At 44.6% G+C, this 19,083-nt stretch overlaps 1 protein-coding gene across 1 annotated transcript; it reads right to left on the bottom strand.

Annotated features, from left to right (window-relative positions):
* Positions 1-13,461, bottom strand: c1qbp (complement component 1, q subcomponent binding protein). Its single transcript, XM_063031233.1, has 6 exons — positions 13,172-13,461; positions 10,943-11,093; positions 8,750-8,837; positions 3,831-3,926; positions 1,155-1,277; positions 1-425 (listed from the first exon to the last, which is right to left on the bottom strand). The coding sequence occupies exons 1-6, from the start codon at positions 13,401-13,403 to the stop codon at positions 279-281; spliced, it is 837 nt and encodes a 278-aa protein (XP_062887303.1). The 5' UTR covers positions 13,404-13,461; the 3' UTR covers positions 1-278.
* Positions 13,462-19,083: the final 5,622 nt, after the last annotated feature.

Raw genomic sequence — 19,083 nt, 5'->3', positions numbered from 1 at the left:
GCATCACAAGAATTCAACTGGACATTTTTATTCAAGACATCTTTCCTGTTACAGCTTAATTTAGTTACAATATAAACAAACAAATGTGCCCACTTTTTGGATAACATTCTCATAATCATTGTACAATTTGGACATTATTTTGGCTTTTCCGGCATCTTTCACATAAAGCCATTTAAAGAGTGGAGTACCAGAAGGTACCTTTGTACATAATCTATTGTAAAATAATTTAAAGCTTCAAATCATCATAAAGTCAAAAAGCAGGGAGACAAAGGAAATTATCAGCACTTGATAAAACTATTTAAGTTTTCAAGAAACTTGATGTACTCCTGGTGTTCCAGTGCAGTACTCAGCTCAACGAGTTCATCAGCAAACTTATTATCGATCCCACGGTCAGTAAGAAAGTCCATCAGATGGTCATAGAGGGCCTACGGGAGCAATGAAGTGAATTAGGGTCATTCAGTACAGTAAACAGTAAAGTGTGAATACAATGGTTTCTGGAGAGGGAAGCGAGACGAGCAGAGTTGTGCACAGTAGAAGACTCACACAGACTACAGCAATATATACCATCAGTTATAAAGTGGCAGATAGTTTAACCCAGGCAAATGTGAGGTGTGACACTTTGGGAGACCAAGCATCAAGCATAAAGAAAAAGTATATAGTTAATGATAGGCCGCTAAGTAGCACAGAGGATCTTGGGGCCCATGTCCATGGTTCACTAAAAGTGGCAATGCAAGGGAATAAGCTGACAAGGAGGCATATGGCATTCACATAGGGGTGCTGAGTTTAAAAGTACGATGTCATGCTGTAATTATATAAAACTGCAGTCAGACAGCACTTGGAAGGATGTGGAGAAGGTGCAGAAGAGGTTTACCAGAATTAGGTTGTATGAGCTACGAGATTAGGCAAACCTGGATTGTTCTCCCTTCAGGGCTGACAGAAGCAATGTATGTTTACCACACACAGGATAACAGTCTCTGCATTGTTAACCACAGGGTGAGCTGATTCCATGAAACGAACCAGTGAGCATGAAAATAGCATGAAAAATTTAAAGCAGGCCAGATAATGCATAACTGGATAGAAGATCTCATGCAGGAAAAAAGAAAATAAGCACTTGCCTTGGAGTTCCAAATTCATATTATAGGCAGACCGCTTACCCAGTCTAGGGAATCTGTGTTAAGGGTGTAGCTGGTATCTTTCCAATCATCCTCTCCAGTGGGCTGAAAGCTGACTTCCTTGATGGCAAATATGTCACTCTCATCCTCTTCACCATGCCCAATCTGTTATTTTAAACACAATTATTTGTCAGGTTAATAACACAGAAAACTCAAAACGAGGGAGTGCACCCATGTAAATGGATTATATCCAAAGATTAAACACGCACATCCGGGTGTTTTAAAAAAATGGCCCTGTTAAATAGAGTGAAATTTTGCAGGTTTACCTCTAAGACAAACTATTCTTTTTCCCACAGATCTCAATCTTCTATTTGTAGTCAATCTCACATTGAGGAAACAGCATCACAAGTCCTGCCACAAAATAATGGAGTCCACCAACACCAGTAGGAAATGAGTAGCAAATATGTTCACATCCATCCTCTGACTCCCCACTTGATTCTTAGCCATTCCTGTAATCACCATCTGCTACTGTACCTCTAGTAACATACCCTACTTTTGTTACAAGCTTTATTTATAAATCTGGAATAATCATGACTCCCCTCCATTTTTGGCACTGCTTATTTTTGTAATTTTAAGTCTTTGCACGGTACTGCTGCCACGTTCAAATTTCATGTCGTAAGTTAGTGGCAATAAATCTGATTCTGAAAAAGTCAAATGCTGGGAGAATTCAAGCAGCCCGAGGAACGTAATCAGTTAAATGTTACAGATCAGTAACCCCTCCGCATTATAAACCTTTCTGCATTCACCAAAACAATACACATTCCCACATCTTCCCCTACTCAGAAGGGTCCATGTTAGAAATATCATCAGCACTGACCCAGTTATGCACAGCAGTGACCCGCCACTTTCTAAAATGAGACCAGAAGACATAGCAGCAGCATTAGGCCATTTGGCACATCGAGTCCACCATTCCATCATGTTAGTTATGTCAGTTTTATCATCCCTCTCAACCCCACTCCCCTGCTCTCTCCAGAACCTTCCACACCTTAATTAATCAAGAAGCCATCAACCTCTGCTTTAAATATATTCAATAACTTGGCCTCCATAGCCACCTATGGTAATGAATTCTAGATTCACCACCACCTGGCTGAAGAGATTCCTCATCTCTTTTACAAATGTAAGTCCCTCTGAGGCTGTGCCCTCTGGTCTTGGATCCCACCCTCTCCCCATCTACTCTTTCGAGGCCCTTCAACATTCAATAAGTTTCAATGAGATCTCCCCTCATTCTTCTGAATTTCAGAGTACAGGTCCAGTCAGTGATAAGTGTTTCAATCCCAGAATAATTTTTGTGAACCTCCTCTGAACCCTCTCCATTGTCAGCACATCTTTCCTTAGATAAGGGACCCAAAACCACTCACAATACTTAAGTGCAGTCTGACCAATGCCTTACGAAGCCTCAACATTACATCCTTGCTCCCATATTCTGGTCCACTTGATAAAGTTCAAGGGAATGGGGGAATTCTCAAGATTCCTGTAAACAATGAATTCAGTACTGACTACGTCTGTGACTGCAGTGTGTTTGAGTAATGTCTCACAGCTGCTTTCTTTGGAGCAAGATAAGGGTTAAAGTTCACCCAGATCCACATAGATGTCTCTGGGCTTTTCACACCTTTTGATTTTGAAAAAAGCAGTATCTGATGGAAATTAGACAGAACATTCCTTTCTTAATTAAAGCACAAATTTGACGGATGTTCTTATCTTTGTCATTAAGTTGTGGCTCCAGCAAACCAGGTAGGACATTCCTTTCTTTAATTAAGGTGGCTGGAGTGTCTAACAAATTGATTGTACTTTTGTATCAATAGTCCATTGACTTGACCAGAATGGTTATCAAACTGATTGTTCTTTGTATCAATAGTCTATTGACCTGGCTGGAATACTTATCAAGTTGATTGTTCTTTTGTATCGGTGGCCTTTTAACTTCTGACAATTCTGACATCAGGCAGTGAACTTGTAGAACCGCCGGGGAGGTGAGAAAGATTCTCTCCCTGACGTCGGGTCCAAGTTCACTCGCCGGCTGAGCTCGAAGAAATAAACGGGTGAAAAGATAAGTAACGATCTCTTTGTGCTGTCATTATTTGATCCAGCAAGGTTACGTTTACACTCAAAATTAATGCTATCATCGCCTTTCTTACAGCTGACTCAACGTGCAAATTAACCTTTAGGGAATCTCATCTCACATCACCTGTAGTCAACCTGAAAGGTTCCCCTTTATTCCCATTCTTTGCCTTCTACCAGTCAGCGTGTCTATCCTGCTGTTCCTTAAGGACATGGGCCCTCCTTGGGTTCAGGTGTAACCCGTCCCTTTTGTACAGGAGGAATTGAAGGGCCTCCTTCTGTGATTCTACGATTACAGATCCCACCCATGTTCTACAAAGCTCAGCTCCATAGGATTACCCTTGCGCAATGCTATTCCTGCTTTACTGAATAACTTTCTCTCATTTGAATCACATTCAACCTGGGACCTACTTTTCCTTGCCTTCCTCATGCACACCACTTCCTCATGACACTGGGTCAAAGTGGCCAAGGGCACGGCCAATCAGTGGTGGGGGACAGGGCTAAAGTTTGCTTTTAATTGTGACAAGCTATGCATCGCATGGAGCCTCTAATTACCATCTGGCACACTGTAGTTAATTGCAATGAATCTGTACGAACACTCACCTCATCCTCGGGATAATGGCAGTCGAACACCAGGCTCTGCTTATTCGACAGTTTGGTCACTTCCACAACAAAGTTCGGAGTTGAGATAATTTCAGGCTGTGAATGAATTCAATTACTTATTAGATGTATAGCAGTGGTACTCCAATGGCATTCCAGATACAATTCTTTTTGTCTTGTAAGAATGACTTCATGCACATCGAGCTCCCCAAATAGATAGCACTGACCGATCTCACCCATTTTCAGCCGTGAGACTTGCCAGCTGATCAATCCTTTTATTGATTATCCCAATATCCTATCAAATTCCAAGATTCTTAATATACAATAGGCACCAAAAACTCTGCTACCTTCACAAATAATGGATTTTCAAAAGACAATTGATGGTATACTACATTAAAAGATCATGCACGACAGGATGACTAACAAGGTGGAGAGCAACTTGTTAGAATGTATGTAGAATTGATTAGCAGGCTAAGTAGGGAAAACAATAAATTTAGAAAGGCACAAATAACAGGGACTAGAGCAAGAGCTTCAGTTATTTACAAAAGAAAATGATTTAATGGGACGGAGTGCAGTGCAACAATTGTGCAAATGATATAAAATGATATAAAAGTCCATGTTTCAACTTTTGAGTTCAAATCGTGGCATTGAGTTTGGGAGTAGAGAGGCAATGTTGCAGCTGTATAGGACCCTGGTCAGACCCCACTTGGAGTACTCTGCTCATTTCTGGTCGCCTCATTACAGGAAGGATGTGGAGACCATAGAAAGGGTGCAGAGGAGATTTACAAGGATGTTGCCTGGATTGGGGAGCATGCCTTATGAGAATAGGTTGAGTGAACTCGGCCTTTTCTCCTTGGAGTGACGGAGGATGAGAGGTGACCTGATAGAGGTGTATAAGATGGTGAGAGGTGTTGATCATGTGGATAGTCAGAGGCTTCTTCCCAGGGCTGAAATGGCTAGCACGAGAGGGCAGTTTTAAGGTGCTTAGAAGTAGGTACAGAGGAGATGTCAGGGGTAATTTTATTTTATTGATACTCAGAAAGTGGTGGGTGCGTGGAATGGGCTGCTGGAGACAGTGGTAGAGGCAGATACAATAGGGTCTTTTAGGAGGTTCCTGGATTGGTACATGGAGCTTAGAAAAATAGTTGCTCCAAGGAGAAAAGGCCAAGTTCACTCAACCTATTCTCATAAGGCATGCTCTCCAATCCAGGCAACATCCTTGTAAATCTCCTCTGCACCCTTTCTGTGGTTTCCATGTCCTTTCTATAGTGAGGCGACCAGAACTGAGCACAGTACTCCAAGTGGGTTCTAAGGTCTTATATAGCTGTAACATTACCTCACAGCTTTTGAACTCAATCCCACGGTTGACCTACTGAAATGAACCACTTCACACTTCTCTGGGTTGAACTCCATCTGCCACTTCTCAACCAGTTCTGCATCCTATCGATGTCCCACTGTAACTCCAAACTACCCACAACACCCCCAACCTTTGACATCCGCAAACTTACTAATCCAGGTCATTTATAAAAATCACAAAGAGGAGGGGTCCCAGAACAGATCCCTGCGAAACACCACTGGTCACTGACCTCCATGCAGAATGTGAACCAGTCACAACCGCCAATTCTGGATCCACAAAGCAAGGTCTCCTTAGATCCCATGCCTCATTACTTTCTGAATGAGCCTCGCATGGGGAACCTCATCAATTGCCTTACTGAAATCCATATACACTACATTCACTGCTCTACCTTCATCAATGTGCTTTGTCACATCCTCAGAGAATTCAATCAGGCTCGTAAGAGATGACCTGCCCTTGACAAAGCCATGCTGACTGTCCCTAATCAGATTATGTCTCTCCAAATGCTCATAAATCCCGCCTCTCAGGATCTTCAACAATTTGCTCACCACTGAATTAAGACTCACTGGTCTATAATTTCCTGGGTTATTTCTACTCCCTTTCTTGAACAAGGGAACAGCATTTGCAACCTTCCAATCCTCTGGTACTTCTCTCGTCCCTATTGATGATGCAAAGATCATTGCCAGAGGCTTAGCAATCTCCACCCTCGCTCCTCACAGTTGCTTGGGGTACATCCCATCCAGTCCCGGTGACTTATCTAACTTAATACCTTTCAAAAGCTCCAGCATACCCTCTCTCTTAATGTCTACACACACAAGCATTTTAGTCCACTGCAAGTCATCCCCCGAATTGCCAAGGTCCTTTTCACTGGTGAATACTCAAGCAAAGTATTCATTAATTACCTCCTCTCTCTCCATGCACGTTTCCACTCGCTCCTGATTGGTCCTATTCTTACACGGCTCTTCACATAGTTGTAGAATGCCTTCACGTTTTCCTTAATCCTGCACGCCAAGGCCTTCTCATGGTCCCTTCTAACTCTCCTAATTTCATTCTTCAGCTCCTGCCTGGTGCCCTTGTATTTTCTCAAGCTCTACCAGTACCTTTTCTCTTGAACCTTTAGCTGGAGAGATTGCGAAGGCATTAACGATGATCTTTCAAGAATCAATAGATTCTGGCATTGTACTAGATGACTGGAAAATTGCAAATGTTATTCCGCTATTTAAGAAGGATGGAAGGCAGCAGGAAGGAAACTATAGACCTATTTGCCTGACATCAGTGGTTGGGAAGTTGTTGGAATCGATTGTTAGGGATGAGATTATGGAGTCCCTGCAGGCACATGACAAGATAGGCCAAAGCCAGCATGGTTTCCTGAAAGGGAAATCCTGCCTGAGTAACCTACTGCAATTATTTTGAGGAAATTACAAGCAGGGTAGACAAAGGAGATGCAGTGGATGTGGTGTACTTGGATTTTCAGAAGGCCTTTGACAAGGTGCTGCACGAGGATGCTTAGCAAAATAAAGCCCATGGAATTACAGGGAAGTTACTAGCACGGGTGGAACATTCGCTGATCGGCAGAAAACAGAGAATGGGAATAAAGGGATCCATTTCTGGCTGGCTGCCAGTTACCAGTGGAGTTCCACAGGGGTCAGTGCTTTTTATGATGTATGTCAATGATTTGGACTATGGGATTAATGGATTTGTGGCTAAATTTGCTGATGATACAAAGATAAGTGGAGGAGCGGGTAGTGTTGAGAAAACAGAGAACCTGCACAGAGGCTTAGATGGTTTAAGGGAACGGGCAAAGTGTCAAATGAAATACAATGTCGGAAAATGTATGGTCATGCACTTTGGTGGAAGAAATAAACGGGCGGACTATTATTTAGATGGGGAGAGAATAAATAGGGGGCCGTGCACAACTCCGATTTGATAGAGACAGACGTGAGAAGCACGGAGGAATATCTGGAGAAACTTCTGAAATGCCCGGTTCGCTGCTGCTGCTACTGTGTGATCGAGAATCTCTCGAGGGAAGGCCCCAAATCCTCGGCTTTTCCTGTTGCTGGTGGCCGGGGCTGGGGTGGAAGCGCTCGGCAGAGATGGAGCTCGGTGTTGGAGGGCTGGTCGGAGGCTGGAAGTTTTCAGACAACTTAAGAGTCGGACTGTGGTCGGCTGCTTCCAGGATGCTGCATTGGCAAGCTTGCAGCGCTGGAAGCTCATGGCAGGAGGAGAGCTTTCTTCCTTCTCCTGAGATGATGCGTGAGGTGATGTGACTTTCGAGAGACTTTGAACTTTTTTTTTTCTTTACTGTGTCCATGGCCTGTTCTTCATCAAGTTATGGTATTGCATGCACTGTTGTCACTATATGTTATAATTATGTGGTTTTTGTCAGCTTTTCAGTCTTGGTCTGTCTTGTGTTTCTGTGATATCACACCGGAGGAACATTGTATCATTTCTTAATGCATGCATTACTAAATGACAATAAAAGAGGACTGCGTGTCCTCATAATCCAATCTAATCTAATCCTCCCCATCCTCTGCCCCTTCACTTCAGTTCCCAGCCCCTGCAAATCTGGTTTAAACCCTCCCCAAAAGCATTAGCAAACCTCCCTCCCATGATATTGGTTCCCCTCCAGTTCAGGTGCAACCCGTCCCACTTGTACAGGTCACCCCTTCCCCAGAAAAGTTTCCAATGATCCAGGAACTGGAAATCCTGCCCCCTGCACTATCTCCTCAGCCACTCATTCATCTGCACTATCTCCCTGTGCTCTTGGCACTGGTAGTATCCAGAAATTACCACCTTGGAGGTCCTGCTCTTCAGCCTTCTTCCAAACTCCCTAATCTGACTGCACAGGTCCCCTACTCCTCTCCTGCCTGTGTCATTGGTATCAACATGTACCACAACCTCTGGCTGTTCACCCTCCCCTTCAAAAGTATTCTGCAACCGCTGAAAGACATCCTGGACCCTAGCACCCGGGAGACAATACACTCTCCTGGTGTCTCTTTTGCTGCTGCAGAATCTCCTACCCGTCTCCCTAACTATCGAGCTTCAACGAGGAAAGACCAGGTGAAAGGGGCTTGCGCACGAGTTTAAGTGAATGGAGAAATACACACATATACATGGCGGCTTCACCACAAGGAGGTTTTATCCTTATCCAATGTCTATCCTGTAAAGACAGGACACGGCAGTAAGAACACCACCAAGAGGAATTTCTTTTCAGGATTGTCGCAAGGCTAAGGATACTGTGTCATGCTCATGGGTCAGATATATTTTAATATTAGAATCAACGGCTAATAAGTTAGATGTACAAGCTGACTTACGAACAGGTTACTTGAACCACGATCTTGTAAGATGACAGAACAGACTTGACGAACTTTCCCAGCACAACTCCAAACCTGATGGCCAGCCAGTTACCAGGACCAACCACTTCACCTCACCTTGTACCAGCATCCCCTACTGTACAAGATCCCACTTGATCATCACCCCACTTTGCACACTTCACAGCAGTTACTACCTCCCAGATCTATTCGGTAGAGATAGACTTACGCTAACAAAGAACAACTATTTGTCTCACCTCATTCTCAGCATCCTTCTGTTCTTCCTGTTGAGCTTCCTCCATCGTTGGTGGAATACTGTTGTTAACATTAAAACTAACTGTGATCCTACAACAGGAAGACATGAAAGTCATCATCCCCAAGAACAAGCTTTACTGCAGGAAATCTGTACCGTTTAGACTGTAGTCGCTAATGTTAAACTAAATATGAGTTTTGAATTATTTGCCAAGTTTAAGGTAAGGCAACTTGAAAAAGAGACAACTTTGACATCTGCTGTTCTCCAACCCAAGTCTATGATCACTGGAAATAAAGATCAGATTTTTGTGTTAATTTCTAAACTTAATTATAGAACTTATAGAAAAGTTAAAGTACTGTGACCTTCAATCCATCAGTAGCATTCTGTTAGAGGAGGAGACTGCACTGTAGATGGCAGAGAGTAGATTCACCAGAATGTTGCCTTGGATGGAGCATTTCAGCTGTCAGGATGGGCCTGACACACTGTGTTTTCTCTTTGGAGCAAAGAATCACGTGGAGGGAACCAAGCGACACTAAACTTTGCAGGGCATAGATAAGGTAGATAGTGAGGAACTTTTCCTTTGTGCAGAGACGCCTTTAAGCATGGGTTTAAGTCAGAATTTAAGGAATGTGAGAAAGAACTTTTCAAGAACGCCATGCCTGACTGGATGGTGGAGGCAGTTACTCACAACTCTGAAAATGGGGTTAGCAAAGATGGGCACATGGTGGCTGGCACAGACAGCGGGCTTGTTTTTAGCCACATAATCAGTTAACAAAGTTATCCAGCCTAATCCCACCTTTCAGCCACAGGTCTGTAACGCCACAGGGCACAGCTCTTCAAGTCCACAGGCAAGTATTTTTAAACTGTCATGAGTGTTTCTGCCTCTTTCAATCAACAAATTTCAGACACTACTGTGTGTGTGTGTCTGTAGAGAGAACTGGTCCTCAGAACACTGGAGTTGCTGGCCTCTATGGCCAATTTTGCCGGGCAATGGTGCCGACACCTCCTGCTGCCACTCCAGCATTTCTTTCACTCCTAAATATAAAAGCCCCTCCACCACAAAGCCCTAACCAGACTGACCCGTGCCTCAGCAGTCCATGTGCTTGCATGGCTCTCCCATCCGAGAACAAATGTCCAACTGAAACTCGTACCTGCCCCGTCATACTCGGAACCCCACACATGGACGCACACCAGCTCCCGCACGCTCACCCTGCCATATCTTTTAAAAAATCTTTGATTATAGCTTAATCTTGTGACAAGGTAATTTTACACTTTGCACTGGAATACGCTGCCTGGTATGGTGATAGAGGCAAATACGCTAGAGGTGTTTGAATAGGCACCTGGATGTAAGGAAGATGGAAGGATTATGGACATGGTATAGGTAGGAGGGATCAGTGTTTGGGTGTTTTTGATTTGCCTTTCAGCTGCTTCAGCACAACACTGTGGAGCAAATGGCCTGTTCGTGTGCTATACTGTTCCGTTTACAAAGGGAAAAGTGAACCACAATACACACATACCAAAGTTTCCTGTGATGTTACATCTGGAGTTTATCCCCATATTTTAAACTGCTATCGATGCTTATTAAATCAACACGTTTATTTTAGATTCAAGCTACACTCCTTTCCCCTGTTTACCAGAACAGTGAACTTTGTACCCAGTGGTGGCAGCCCCCTGTAGAACTGTACTTGATGTTGAATATTGCACAGGTTAGAAAGTGTTGGGGCTGTACTGGAACCTGACCCAAGAATTTGTCCCCTCAGTATTTACTGAGATCCTATCAGCAGTGTTCAAAGAGCAATAGCAGTTCGTCGCTAATCCAACTTCTTCCCCAACATCATTAACACACATTATGATTACTGCACTTCTTACTGTCTGCTGGTAATATCCATTAAAAAAAACATCCATTTGCTTTGAAATTCGTTCACACTATCAATGCAATTAAAGAGTACTCCTGGTAAAATGCTGTCAAATAATGAGCAACTTTCAATCCTTTACTTCATTATACTGCACAGCACAATCCAACACTTCCTCAGCAAGATTCAAACACTAGCTCATCCAGGTATCAGTTCTAGTGTTACAGTGGTTTTAAACAAAACCAGCACAATGCACCGGAGAACAGCAAAAGGAAAAAGAAAGGAAGAGGTACAGGGGAACCGATACTGAATGAGTCAGTAGGGAAGAGGTTTGTTTCATTTACCTTTCACCTTCAACTTTTCGTACAAGTTTTGCTTCTGTCCCGTTGAATTCAATCTCCCAGCCTCCGGAGACTTTCGGCAGGGTGGTACTCTTCTGAATTTTTTTTTCCTCTTTGATTTCATCCATTAGGAATTCTGCAAATGCTTTGTCACCTGGAGAGCAAACGAAGTTGCTGGCTGAAAAATGTTATTTAGTGAGACAGCGTAGAGTAGCCATTCCACCTCTGATTAACTCTAACCTAATTAAGCTACCTGGCACACCCCTGTTGGAAATCACAGCACCCAGGGAAACCCTATGATTTCCATGTGGAGGACACAAGGAGACCCCATACAGAACAGTGCCGGAATTGAACTCCAAACCTTGGAACGCCCGGAGCCGTAATAACGTCGTGTTGCACTAACCGCTACGATAGGTGGCATTTATTACCACGCACCACAAATATAAACATACACAAGTAAAAAGAATTCTTAGATACACTGCCCAGAATTCAGACAAAAAAGCTAATCAATATCATTGGCAGGCCGATCAACGTAGCAGAGAAGGTGAGGCAGCTGATTCACACCAATATCTCAGGTTGAATTCTGGTCTCTTCTGCTGTCTTGCACATCTCAGTGTGACCACTGGGTGCTTCTTTCACCACTGGTAGGTTCTGACACACTGGAATCTAAAGCAACAGTATCAAGCAGTACAGGGGGGGTGGGGTGGTGAGCATGCGGCACTGAAGGAAAGGAATTGTCACCACTTTGGGTCAAAACTCCTAAACAGGGCTGGTGAGTTAGTTAGTGACTGCAATTCATGTAGGTGGAAGAATCACAGAGCTGATGGGTGCAAAATGTTATCAGAGATAGAGGATGACAAAAGGCACTGGTTTGAGCCAACACTCGATGGACCAAAAGACCTCTTTATGTGCGATAAGGAAAGAGAGGAACTTTATCATTGAAACTCATCAGACAAGGTGAGGCTCTATTCCACCTTTATCAGACTCTCGAACAGACCTCTCGTACACTACGTGAACTGCAGATCTCTCAATCTCTCCCTTCCTCACCCTTGTAATACACTCAGTGGCCACTATATTAGGGCAGATTTATACACCGAGCACATGTTCATGGTCCTCTGCAGCGGTAGCCCACCCACTTCGTGTGTGCATTCAGAAATGCTCTTTTGTACACCACTGTTGTATCACCTTCCTGTCAGACATGTTCTGATCAATCAGGGCAGGCCCAGTGCAGTGACCAGCACCAGGCCATTTGCCTCGATCCTCACTCATCAACCAAGGGTTTTTGCCCGCAGAACTGCTGCTCACTGGATTTTTAAAAAAAAACATTCACACCACTCTTTGAAAACTCCAGAGACCGTTGAGCATGAAAATCTTAGGAGCTCAGCTGTTTCCAAGATAATCAAACCATCCTGTCTGACATCAACAGTTATTCCATGGTCAGAATCACATTTTCCTCCATTCTAAAGTTTGGTCTGAACAACTATTTTGTGACCATGTCATGTACTTTTATGCAACGAGTGGCTGCCAAATGATATATTTGCATTAATTTGCAATCTACATTTTAGCCTAAGTAGACGTAGGAGAGGAGACATGATAGAAGTGTTTAAAATCATTAAGGGTATAAGTAAGGTGGATGCCAGCTGCTACTTTAAAACGAAGGACACGGGACCACAGGTGGAGACTTCAGACTAACATCAGGAAGCATTTCTTTACACAGCGAGTTGTGGACACATGGAACAAACTAGCTAGTTGTGTAATTGAGAGTAGTACTTACAGACTTTCCAATCTAAACTCAATAGTTATTTCAACACACACTACGTGAATTGGAATTTAGCTAGCTTTATTGGGCTGAATGGCACGCTCTTGTAAAAATCTTTCTGAAGTTCTAACTAACGGGATGTACAGGTGTACCTAATAAAGTAGCCACTGAGTGTGTTGGTCTCTAACTGCAACGCAATAACCTGCATTTCTCAAACTATCTCCGTGGACCTATGTGACGAATTGACCGCATGGCGAAAGCTCCCCACTTCCAGGATACACAGGGCAATTCCACCAGAGAAATTACAACAAAATAATCAAGGCTAGAGCTCTCCGCAGTTCCACCTCTGCCGGAATTGAGCGGAGGATGCTGCCCGCCCTCCCGTCCCGGAATATTTCAGGTCAAGGGGGTGGAGATGGGGAGCTGCCGGTCCCCGGTCACCCCTCGGCGTGCGGCCCCACTGAACCCCTTACCTTCGGTGTGCAGACCGCCGCAGCCGCAGGACGCGCCGTTGAGGGGCCGCCCGGACCCCAGCACACCACGCCTCAGGTCGGAACTGCACAGCAGCCACATGGAGCGAGCGAGACCGCGGGCCCCGGGGCTGACGCCGGCATGCCGCAGGAGAAAGAGGTGCTGCGCCGGTGGAGCAGCCCAGGAGCCGAGCCGGGCGGCGGACCCCAAAACCCGGCCAAACACCTTCAGCATGGCGACTCGACCTCTGGGCACACGCGCGGACGCGTAACCCGGCACCGGAACCAGTACAAACCTTACCACCAATCAGCGGCACCCCGTGTCACCGCTGCCCAATCAACCAATCGCCCTGGGGACAGACATTTGGAAGCGGACGGAGGTGGGGGAGATAAAGCAACACACCAATCAAAACACGGAAAGTGAGGTCAACAGCGCCAATCAGAAGGCGGATATGTTCTGACCAATCAGAGTACGGACAGTGCGGTAACAGCACCAATTAGAAGGCGAATATGTTCTGACCAATCAGGCTGCGGATAGTGCGGTAACAGCACCAATTGGAAGGTGAATATGTTCTGACCAATCAGGCTGTGGACAGTGCGGTAACAGCACCAATCGGAAGGTGGAGGAGTTCTGGCCTGGAAGATGATTTCGCTGGGTGCTGCTGACTTTTCCCGGCACGTTGCCCCGGATCCCCGGCATCGTTCGTGTTGATGAATATCAGGGCAGGGCAACTAACTAGGGCGGCTAGTCAGGGACCGTCTGCTCAGAACTTGGTGCCGGACGTTTACCGACTTGGCCGTGAGTCGGGCGGCCTCCAACACAGGGTCCAGCGGCGCTTAGCGAGCACAAGGGTCTGTGGACCACTGTCTGGGTTCATTGCCAGCCATCGTCCTCTGCCTGGCCCCCAAGTCCCTCCATTGCTCCCTACCCCACCCCAAAGGGCTGCTTCCTACTCCTGGGCGGCTCAGCCAGGCACCGCGTTTGTAAGTTTCAATGAGGCACCTCCTATTCTCAATTGGCAGGTGAATCTTTGCTCCAGGTCTGGCTAGTACAGCCCTTTAGAGCCAAACAGCACAAAGCAGACCACCCGGTCTCACTCGTCCATACCGACCAAGTTGCCTCCTTTGAACTAGTCCCAATTGCTTCTTCCCTGTAAACCTTTCCTACCCATGTGCCTGTCCAAATGTCTTTTAAATGTTGTAGTTTCACTCGTATTTACAGCTACCCACTACCCTCTGTGAAAAATTTTCCCTTTCGGTCACCTTTAACTATTTCCCGTCACTTTCAACATGTATAGTTTAATTTTAGAGTCACCTAACTTGGGTAAAAGACTACCTGCTTCATCTTCATCCTTTGTGATTTAAAAAATCTTTATATAGTTACGTCTCAGCCTTCTATGCTAGGTTAAATGGTCCCAACATATCCAGTCTATGGTGACCAGACCCTGACCTAACTTTCTCTGTTCTGATTGTTTGTTGCTTTTTATTCCTCCTCCAGAACAGCACACAATACTCCCAAGTGTGGCACTTTGGCCATATCTCCTGTTGTAACATTAGCCAACTTTCACTCTCCACCACGACACTGTCCTCGGGCTCACTACCCAGGCCATCTACGTTTTCATTCAATGTACATGGCAAACAGAGGAACCAGTCCATGCAGCCTTCCAATACCACGATCTGACTCTCTTCACCCTCCGATTTTGTATCCAGTTGGTTAGCCGTCTGTGGTCTAACCTTGCGCTCCAGCTTACCATGCAGGACAATGGAAAAAGATTTACATGCAAAAATGTTAAAAATAGGAGTAGGACATTAGCCAATCGAGCCTGCTCAGTCACACAATAACATCATGCTGTGGACTCAGCTAAACCCGCCTTTTCCATATACCCTTTAATTCCCCTTTTCTGCAAAAAATCTATCAACTGTATCTTACTGTAAATTGCAAGTCTGTTTCCCTTTATAGATAAGACTGACGACAGGGTGGCTTCCACTGCAGTGAGGATTAGGCCTCAAGCTGTGGGCTTGCCTGATGTATCAGTCCAGCAGAGGAGACACCAGAAATGGTGTAGTGTGACATCCATGCTGGGTTGAGGGATTAATTTACAGGACACATCACTCAGAGACTTGGCTATATTATAGTTTTAGTGTAACTGAATGTTTTATTACCATTTTGTATATGTTTGTATGTTTTGTACCTTAGCCCCAGAGGAACACTGTTTGGCTGTATTCATGAGCATTCGTGTATGGTTCAATGATAATTGAACTTGAAGTGAGTATGCTAGGTGAGAGCGGGCTGCTAGAAAAAGAAGCTGGAGAGGTAATAATGGGGGACAAAGAAATTGTGGACGAACTAGATAAGTATTTTGTGTCAGTCTTCACTGTGGAAGATGCTAACAGTATACCAGAAATTTGAGAGTGTCTGGGGGCAGAAATGAGTGTAGTTGCTATTACTAAGAAGAAAAAGTTTGGGAAGCTGAAAGGTCTGAAGGTAGGTAAGTCAGATGGACCACACCCAGGTTCTGAAAGAGATACCTGAAGTGATTGTGGAGGCATTAGTAATGATCTTTCATGAACCACTAGATTCTGGAATGGTTCCAGAGGAATGGAAAATTGTAACTGTCACTCCACTCTTTAAGAAGGGAGGGTGACAGAAGAAAGGAAACTATAGGCCAGTTAGCCTGACCTCAGTGGCTGGGAAGATGTTGGAGTCTATTATTAAAGGTGAGGTTTCAGGTTAATTGGAGGCACGCCATAAAATAGACCAAAGTCAGCATAAACAATAGGAATTCTGCAGATGCTGGAAATTCAAGCAAGACACATCAAAGTTGCTGGTGAACGCAGCAGGCCAGGCAGCATCTGTAGGAAGAGGTGCAGTCGACATTTCAGGCCGAGACTCTTCGTCAGGACTAACTGAAGGAAGAGTGAGTAAGGGATTTGAAAGTGGGAGGGGGAGGGGGAGATCCAAAATGATAGGAGAAGACAGGAGGGGGAGGGATAGAGCCAAGAGCTGGACAGGTGATTGGCAAAAGGGATACGAGAGGATCATGGGACAGGAGGTCCGGGAAGAAAGACAAGGAGGGTGGGGGGGGGGGACCCAGAGGATGGGCAAGGGGTATATTCAGAGGGACAGAGGGAGAAAAAGGAGAGTGACAGAAAGAATGTGTGTATAAAAGTAAGTAACAGATGGGGTACGAGGGGGAGGGGGGGCCTTAGCAGAAGTTAGAGAAGTCACAACACCTTATATTCCGTCTGGGTTGCCTCCAACCTGATGGCATGAACATTGACTTCTCTAACTTCCGCTCAGATAAACCTCGGCATGTTATTCTACGATTTCATTATTTTCAAGACAAGGAGAAATTGCTTCGATTCGCTCGACCTAAAGGTTACATTGATTATTCACAGCCTCGGTTCCGACTGGTGGAGGATTTTAGTAAGCCGGTTTGGGATCAACATGTCCGTTATAGATCTGTGATGTCAGAATTTTATAAGATGGATTTAAAACCAGTGTTGCTTTATCCTGCACGTTTGAAGATTCGTTTGCCTGAGGGCGCTTCCTGTTTTTTTGACTCTCCATCGGAAGCCCAGAGTTACCTTGATCAATTTTCGCCTTCAACATCTTAATCGCAATTATTAAACCATCTCTGTTTGTTCCGATGCAGTTAATCTGTTTTGGTTTTATTTATCTATTTATTTTTTGCTTTGTATGAGGGCAGAAAAGTTCTTTTTTGGTTAATTAATATGGTTGTCAAGTTTTTTTCTAACTGCATCATTCCTTTGTTTTTCCCTGGGGATTCTGGGTGGTTATTTCCTCTGCATCACATTCTGGAAAGGAGTAATAATAACAGGGTTGTTGTGGTGGGAGATTTTAATTTCCTAAATATTGATTGGCATGTCCCTAGAGCGAGAAGTATAGATGGGGTGGAGTTTGTCAGGTGTGTTCAAGAAGGTTTCTTGACACAATGTGTTGATAAGCCTACAAGAAGAGGGGCTGCACTTGAACTGATATTGGGAAATGAACCTGGCCAGGTGTCAGATCTTTCAGTGGGAGAGCATTTTGGAGATAGTGATCACAATTCTATCTCCTTTACCATAGCATTGGAGAGGGATAGGAACATACAAGTTAGGTAAATGTTTAATTGGAGTAAGGGGAAATATGAGGCTATCAGGCAGGAACTTGGAAGCATAAACTGGGAACAGATGTTCTCAGGAAAATGTACGGAAGAAATGTGGCAAATGTTCAGGGGATATTTGTGTGGAGTTCTGCATAGGTACGTTCCAATGAGACAGGGAAAGGATGGTAGGGTACAGGAACCGTGGTGTACAAAGGCTGTTGTAAATCTAGTCAAGAAAAAAAGAAGAGCTTATGAAAGGTTCAAAAAGCAAGGCAATGATAGAGATCTAGAAGATTATAAGGCTAGCAGGAAGGAGCTTAAGAAAGACATTAGGAGATCCAGAAGGGGCCTGAGAAGGCCTTGGTGGACAGGATTAGGGAAAACCCCAAGGCATTCTACAAGTATGTGAAGAGCAAGAGGATAAGATGTGAGAGAATAGGACCAATCAAGTGTGACAGTGGAAAAATGTGTATGGAACTGGAGGAGATAGCAGAGGTACTTAATGAGTACTTTGCTTCAGTATTCACTATGGAAAAGGATCTTGGCGATTGGACTGAAAAGCTTGAGCACATAGATATTAAGAAAGAGGATGTGCTGGAGCTTTTGGAACGCATCAAGTTGGATAAGTTACTGGGACTGGATGAGATGAACCCCAGGCTACTGTGGGAGGTGAGGGAGGAGATTGCTGAGCCTCTGGCAATGATCTTTGCATCATCAATGAAGACAGGAGAGGTTCCAGAGGATCAGAGGGTTGCGGATGTTGTTCCATTATTCAAGAAAGGGAGTAGAGGTAGCCCAGGAAATTATAGACCAGTGAGTCTTACTTCAGTGGTTGTTAAGTTGATGAAGAAGATCCTGAGAGGCAGGATTTATGAACATTTAGAGAGGCATAATATGATTAGGAATAGTCAGCATGGCTTTGTCAAAGGCAGGTCATGCCTTATTAGCCTGATTGAATTTTTTGAGGATGTGACTAAACACATTGATGAAGGTAGAGCAGTAGATGTAGTGTATATGGATTTCAGCAAGGCATTTGACAAGGGACCCCATACAAGGCTTATTGAGAAAGTAAGGAGGCATGGGATCCAAGGGGACATTGCTTTGTGGATCCAGAACTGGCTTGCCCACAGAAGGCAAAGAGTGGTTGTAGATAGGTCATATTCTGCATGGAGGTCGGTCACCAGTGGTGTGCCTCAGGGATCTGTTCTGGGACCTCTGCTCATCGTGATTTTTATAAATGACCTGGATGAGGAAGTGCAGGGATGGGTTAGTAAATTTGCTGATGACACAAAGGTTGGGGGTGTTGTGGATAGTGTGGAGGGCTGTCAGAGGTTACAGCAGGACATTGATAGGATGTAAAACTGGGCTGAGAAATGGCAGATGGATTTCAACCCAGATAAATGTGAGGTGGTTCATTTTGGTAGGTCAAATATGATGGCAGAATATAGTTTTACTGGTAAGACTCTTGGCAGTGTGGAGGATCAGAGGGATCTTGTGGTCTGAGTCCATAGGACACTCAAAGCTGCTGTGCAGGTTGACTCTGTGGTTAAGAAAGCATACGGTGTATTGGCCTTTATCAATCGTGGAATTGTATTTAGGAGCTGAGAGGTAATGTTGCAGCTATATAGGACCCTGGTCAGACCCCACTTGGAGTATTGTGTTCAATTTTGGTCGCCTCACTATAGGAAGGATGTGGAAACCATAGAAAGGGTGCAGAGGAGATTTACAAGGATGTTGCCTGGATTGGGGAGCATGACTTATGAGAATAGATTGAGTGATCTTGGCCTTTTTTCCTTGGAATGACGG

Source organism: Mobula hypostoma, chromosome 23 (assembly GCF_963921235.1).
Source record: "Mobula hypostoma chromosome 23, sMobHyp1.1, whole genome shotgun sequence".
Taxonomy (NCBI): Eukaryota; Metazoa; Chordata; class Chondrichthyes; order Myliobatiformes; family Myliobatidae; genus Mobula; species Mobula hypostoma.
This window is presented reverse-complemented; position numbering and strand designations above follow the sequence as displayed.